The sequence below is a fragment of the Egretta garzetta genome, unplaced genomic scaffold (assembly GCF_000687185.1).
Source record: "Egretta garzetta isolate BGI_Z169 unplaced genomic scaffold, ASM68718v1 scaffold502, whole genome shotgun sequence".
NCBI classification, from domain to species: Eukaryota; Metazoa; Chordata; class Aves; order Pelecaniformes; family Ardeidae; genus Egretta; species Egretta garzetta.
Genome location: NW_009258809.1, coordinates 491836 through 498829, shown reverse-complemented (window position 1 = coordinate 498829; position 6994 = coordinate 491836). Strand labels below are relative to the sequence as shown.

The window sequence follows — 6994 nt, the reverse complement described above, 5'->3', positions numbered from 1 at the left end:
AAAAATGTCTTTTTATTTAGTGTTGCATATCTGCTGAATGTTATTTGTATCATACTTGCTACAAAAATAGGTTACCAGAAAGCGCTCTTATGCGGAGAAGCTAAAAAATCAAGGATGAGCACAAACCTGTGGGGATCATCAGGGTCACAGTTTGGTAGAAAGTTAGTGACAGCTTCTGCCACTTCTTCATTTAACAGCACATCCCAGAGTCCATCGGTAGCCAGGATCAGAACGTCATCTGGCCCGTGCTCGTACTGCAGGAGGTCATAGACTCTCACCTAAAACAAAAAAAAACCAAACCCAAGAGACATCCATGAAGGAGGAAACTGTCAGACTTGTTCGTGACACGGACCTGAGTTTGGCTGCGAGTTAGCAGGTTCGGTCAGGGCACTGAAATACCTCTCCTGCAGCCCTGCTGGGGTCTGTCTCCAATTTAGCCCTGGGGACGGCAGCTCTTCCTGCCCCGGCTCAGCACGGCTGGGGCGCTGACCCCAGCCAGGATGGACGCAAGCGCTCACTAAGCCAGGCTGCAAAGCATCACTCCGCCTGCTGCCAGCAGCGCTCGAAGCCTCCCCCCTGCCCCTCAGCACCCTGGTTTCGGCGTGTAAGGCTCTTCCCTATCATTGGCAGGACTAGTCATATGGAAGCTGAATAATTTATTTGATGAATTTTTGATATTTTCTAATAAAATATTCACAAATAATTGTTTTCACTCTTTGTCCAGATCCATTTAACTCTGCCAGATAAAGTGCACATGTTCAGAAACGCCTGTCGCAGAAGGCATCGCATGTACTTTTCTAGACCCGAGGCAGCTGCTGCACTCAATAATTACACCCGAGCAAGAGAGTAGTTCCATGAAACGGAGAAAAAACTGTTTACCTGCTCAGTTATGCCTATCTGTAAGGAGCTCAGTAAGTAGAGAACGATTCAAGATCCGCACAAAAGTGAACCCCCAAGCTTATCCACGCTAGGTAAAATGCCCACTGGCTTCACCTCGTCGGTCTGCGGCCGCAGCCAGGCTGAGCACTGCTGCTGGCACCTCCAAACACCCTGCCTGTAGAACAACTTCCATCATCCTCTTCCCGACGAGGCTGGGGAAAGCGGGAGCAGACACAGGGCGGGCCAGGAGGCCCTTAGCTGAGCCAGAATACGAGGAAAGGTCATGGCAAGTGTTTTAAACGGAGCCCTTAGTTGGGTGTACCTCTCCCGCCAGCACACACTGTGTTCCAGCTGACAAACCGCCTGCAATTCCCAGGTTGCGACGGGGAGCCGTTACGAAGCACTCACGGAGCGCTTTAATTACCACAGCAAGAACCGCAGTTTGAAAGAAGTGTGATGACCTTGGCAAGGCAGACAGGAGGAAACGATCATCTGTACTGAAGTTTGGATACGGTGCACCTCGTCACGCACCCTGCTCGGGCCTCGGGCTCCACTAACAGCAGCGGCGGTGGGGAAATTTGTCGGAACAAGTATTTGGCATCGCTAGAAAATATGAGCTATTTTATTCTCCCTCTTGGTGCATTCTCCCCTCAGGAGCCATGGAGCAGGCAATGCACATAAAATGCCTGGACCTTTTAATGTAATTATGATTTTATGGGACTGCAACCAGTACTGGAGGGGAAAAAAAAAAATCACCTAGACCTGACTGCTAATCCTTACTTGCTCGCCTTTCACTCAAAAGCACAAGAAGGTCATTTGTAAAATGTAACCTTCACTTCATTATCTAAGGTAGCAGCTGAATAAGGACTTTGGAGAGGATTAAAGTCAAGGCAAGATACTCTCTTCATTAGAGCATATCTCCTTATTCAGATTGAGTGGGAATGCTGTTACAGAAAAGATCCCCACGTGCAGCACAGCTCTCCTCTCAAGACCACTGCACAGAAACCAGTAGCTGTCACAGTCCCCATTCCCCAAAACTTAGTTCAGCCTGTAACAGCCCAGGGTTTCAACTTGGAAATCACTGCATGCGGGGGGTAAGTTGGCTGACATAGCCATCAATAAGCACCCCGTGTTCTGGTCAGACCTCTTGGGTACGGCTAAATATTTGAGAGAGCACTGGGGTTAATGCTCAGGGACGCCCTCAGCGGCAAGCCCCTCATAGGAATAACCAAGCTTTGAGTGTCAAGCGCTAAGAAAAACACATCTACCATGGCTCTCCCACCCAGGCAAAGTACACATTACACCGTAAGAGCCTTTTCTGCAGGAAACCAAGACCATGCATCACTGATTTGAATCCTCCTGAAATGAACAATCTTGTCTGACTGGGGAGCAGCACCGGGGCGGATAAGAAACTTGTCAAAGCTACCTGCAGCCAATCCACAGGTCAAAAGGTCCAAATCCTTGGTGTAGCACAATGCTAGAGCAACACCAAGAACAGATTAATTTTACCAAGAACATGTTTAGGTTTTGGAGAAAAGAAAAAAAAATTGCAATCACTGATTTTATGGGTAATCTGGGAACAAGGCAGTCACTAAAAGCAAATGCTTTGTGAACTGAGCACCTCCAGAAAGGACTGCATTTGAGAAGGAACTGGATGTCAGAAGAGCTGCAGAGAAGGGCAGTGGGGTGAGCAGTAAAGGATGCTAGGCTGGTAGCAAGGCTAAGGAAAAGAGAGTGCCAAGGAGGCAAGTTTGGGGCAACTTCAGGTAAGATTCTTGTATACAAAGGCCAGTTGGACATGCAACAGAACATTCACTGACATGCAGCTTTGTCTGCCTTCCAGTTACCACAGCAGGACCACGTTAGGGCAGCCATGTCCACAGAATACTTAATTTTTTCTTAAGGTCTTTCTTTCTGTCTTTCCTTGGATTTCTAAAATTCAGCCGTAGGTGCCCCCAGTATGTTGCTGACAAAAATGAGTTAATTTAGAGCTGTCCGGTCCATTGTTGGTTCCAGTTATGCTCGCAGACCACCTTGCCCAGGCACAGAAACAAGCTAGCTCCTAACCCTTCACTTTTCTGCTAGCAGCTTTGTTCTAGTTCTTACTTGGGTCAGCGAGGGTCTCCTGCAGCAGTGCCTTCAGCTGGACACCAAGCAGCGGGACAGCAGAGCTCCCGGAGGCACACAGGTCGGGCAGCACACCAGGGCACGCGTAACGGATGCTCAGACCAGCAGGACTCACCCAACATCCACTCCACACACCCCGCCTTGTGCAACACCCCACAGCAATCCTGATAGTGCTCCACCGAACTTGTGTCCTCTGCCCCAAATGCCTCCCGCTACCTGTGCTCTGTCCTCTGCCTCCTGTGCTGTCCCAAGGGCCTTGCCATCAGTTCCCTCCAGCTTCCCAGCCCCTCCCGTCCTGCCCTGGCAAACTTCCTCACTCTAACATGTCTCTGGAGTATCAGGGCAGCCCTCAAAGGAGCCTACTTTGGTCACCATACTTCTACCATCCACTGGTGTCTTACTTGACTTGGAGCAGCTGATCTGTGAACTGGTTAAACTTGACTTCAGTAACCAGAAAACATGAAAAGCTAACGATAAGCCAACTGGACATGAGAGGAAAATTTTTCACAATGAGAACAGTCAACCATTGGAATAATCTCCCCAGAGGAGTGGTTGGCTCCGCTACACTGGACACTTTCAATATGTAGCTGGACAGGGTGTAATGTAATTATGATTTTATGGGACTGCAACCAGTACTGGAGGGGAAAAAAAAAAATCACCTAGACCTGACTGCTAATCCTTACTTGCTCGCCTTTCACTCAAAAGCACAAGAAGGTCATTTGTAAAATGTAACCTTCACTTCATTATCTAAGGTAGCAGCTGAATAAGGACTTTGGAGAGGATTAAAGTCAAGGCAAGATACTCTCTTCATTAGAGCATATCTCCTTATTCAGATTGAGTGGGAATGCTGTTACAGAAAAGATCCCCACGTGCAGCACAGCTCTCCTCTCAAGACCACTGCACAGAAACCAGTAGCTGTCACAGTCCCCATTCCCCAAAACTTAGTTCAGCCTGTAACAGCCCAGGGTTTCAACTTGGAAATCACTGCATGCGGGGGGTAAGTTGGCTGACATAGCCATCAATAAGCACCCCGTGTTCTGGTCAGACCTCTTGGGTACGGCTAAATATTTGAGAGAGCACTGGGGTTAATGCTCAGGGACGCCCTCAGCGGCAAGCCCCTCATAGGAATAACCAAGCTTTGAGTGTCAAGCGCTAAGAAAAACACATCTACCATGGCTCTCCCACCCAGGCAAAGTACACATTACACCGTAAGAGCCTTTTCTGCAGGAAACCAAGACCATGCATCACTGATTTGAATCCTCCTGAAATGAACAATCTTGTCTGACTGGGGAGCAGCACCGGGGCGGATAAGAAACTTGTCAAAGCTACCTGCAGCCAATCCACAGGTCAAAAGGTCCAAATCCTTGGTGTAGCACAATGCTAGAGCAACACCAAGAACAGATTAATTTTACCAAGAACATGTTTAGGTTTTGGAGAAAAGAAAAAAAAATTGCAATCACTGATTTTATGGGTAATCTGGGAACAAGGCAGTCACTAAAAGCAAATGCTTTGTGAACTGAGCACCTCCAGAAAGGACTGCATTTGAGAAGGAACTGGATGTCAGAAGAGCTGCAGAGAAGGGCAGTGGGGTGAGCAGTAAAGGATGCTAGGCTGGTAGCAAGGCTAAGGAAAAGAGAGTGCCAAGGAGGCAAGTTTGGGGCAACTTCAGGTAAGATTCTTGTATACAAAGGCCAGTTGGACATGCAACAGAACATTCACTGACATGCAGCTTTGTCTGCCTTCCAGTTACCACAGCAGGACCACGTTAGGGCAGCCATGTCCACAGAATACTTAATTTTTTCTTAAGGTCTTTCTTTCTGTCTTTCCTTGGATTTCTAAAATTCAGCCGTAGGTGCCCCCAGTATGTTGCTGACAAAAATGAGTTAATTTAGAGCTGTCCGGTCCATTGTTGGTTCCAGTTATGCTCGCAGACCACCTTGCCCAGGCACAGAAACAAGCTAGCTCCTAACCCTTCACTTTTCTGCTAGCAGCTTTGTTCTAGTTCTTACTTGGGTCAGCGAGGGTCTCCTGCAGCAGTGCCTTCAGCTGGACACCAAGCAGCGGGACAGCAGAGCTCCCGGAGGCACACAGGTCGGGCAGCACACCAGGGCACGCGTAACGGATGCTCAGACCAGCAGGACTCACCCAACATCCACTCCACACACCCCGCCTTGTGCAACACCCCACAGCAATCCTGATAGTGCTCCACCGAACTTGTGTCCTCTGCCCCAAATGCCTCCCGCTACCTGTGCTCTGTCCTCTGCCTCCTGTGCTGTCCCAAGGGCCTTGCCATCAGTTCCCTCCAGCTTCCCAGCCCCTCCCGTCCTGCCCTGGCAAACTTCCTCACTCTAACATGTCTCTGGAGTATCAGGGCAGCCCTCAAAGGAGCCTACTTTGGTCACCATACTTCTACCATCCACTGGTGTCTTACTTGACTTGGAGCAGCTGATCTGTGAACTGGTTAAACTTGACTTCAGTAACCAGAAAACATGAAAAGCTAACGATAAGCCAACTGGACATGAGAGGAAAATTTTTCACAATGAGAACAGTCAACCATTGGAATAATCTCCCCAGAGGAGTGGTTGGCTCCGCTACACTGGACACTTTCAATATGTAGCTGGACAGGGTGTTTGTCTAGACTATGCTCTTAACTAGAAAGGTTGGACCAGGTGATCCTTGAGGTCCCTTCCAATCTGGGAGTCTATGATTCTATCATAAGGAAGCAGCACCACCTCGGTAGTACGAACACCCACAACAGTAAGGGTTGGGTTACACTGTGTTTTATCCTGACTGGCACTTACACATCTCCGCAGACAGGTAACAGCAGATACACACCGCTAGAGCCCATAGTCACACACAACATCTTTCTGAACACGTTGTGCAGTTTTGCAGGTAACACCCTTCTTCAGTCCAGATATTTGTTTCTCATGTTGCTCACCTACATGCAGTCAAGAGCGCTGAGAAAAAAAGCTCTGGGCAAGCAATGAACAAACAGGTGGACTGGTTTTCTATTTACATTTCAAACAGATCTACCCACTGGACAAAACCTGCATTTGGCTGCCGAAAAGCACCACAGCAGCTCAGCGAAGGCGCTGCGGCTTGTTCGCCAGGTTTGTTTTTAAGAGGCAGCCAACGCGGGTCCCTGCGGCTTGAAAACTGCTCACAACGGAGTGACACGCGAGCCTGCGGCCACCTGAGGTGCTCCCCAGCAGCCGGCCCCAGGGGAATCCGAGCCAAACAACAGCCTGCATTCACTCGCCTGCACTATTGATCAACTCTGCTACTTCAATAAATTAAGCTCTTTCTTAATTGTATCGTCCCTTTTTATGTGCAGTGTTATCCAGCGCAGCTTCGCTGGCGAACGATGAGATCTTTCAATACCACCCTCCAAGTAATTTATATGTAAATAATAAAAAGCGGGTCCCAACACTGCTCCCTGCAGCACTCACCAATTAATCTCCTTTTAGCTTTTTACTGCCACCCTTTGTTTCCTGCCCTTTAGCCAATTTCCAGTAGACTGTGCCAACTTTCCACTTAGTCTATAGCTTCATATCTTTTATATTAATAACCTGTGATGCAGAACAGCTTCTCAAACGTTTTCTGAGAAATCAAAGTGCTCATGCAAGACCATCTACTGTACATTTTTTTTTTTTTAATTCTCTGGTAGACATAACCCTGAAGGACTTCAAGCTAAAGCGTGATGTTTGCTTCTTGAAACCACCTTGACTCCCTTTGATCAAACAGTACTTCTCTAAGTATTTGCCTCGCTTGTTCCTTTAAATGCTGTAATTCCTAAAGGTTTCTCCAGAAGGCAGATGTGAATCTAAAATGGTCTCCTCTGACGTATTTGTGGAGTTGTCAGAAAGATTTTACTAACATCAACGGAAGGGGAAAAAAATTCTCCTTCATTACCTTCTTATCCTTTGCTGTGGTGGCTGGCTTCAGGTTCATCGCTGGCAAGGGGCAGAACCCGGCCGCCGCGCCCCAC

At 48.1% G+C, this 6994-nt stretch overlaps 1 protein-coding gene across 1 annotated transcript in view; it reads right to left on the bottom strand.

Moving 5' to 3' along the window:
- PPM1H (protein phosphatase, Mg2+/Mn2+ dependent 1H) overlaps positions 1-6994 on the bottom strand; it is a 203324-nt gene that overhangs the window by 10812 nt on the left and 185518 nt on the right. Inside the window, exon 9 of the mRNA XM_035889359.1 lies at positions 127-278. Coding sequence (XP_035745252.1) covers positions 127-278 — 152 coding nt within the window. The remainder of the gene's footprint in view (positions 1-126; positions 279-6994) is intronic.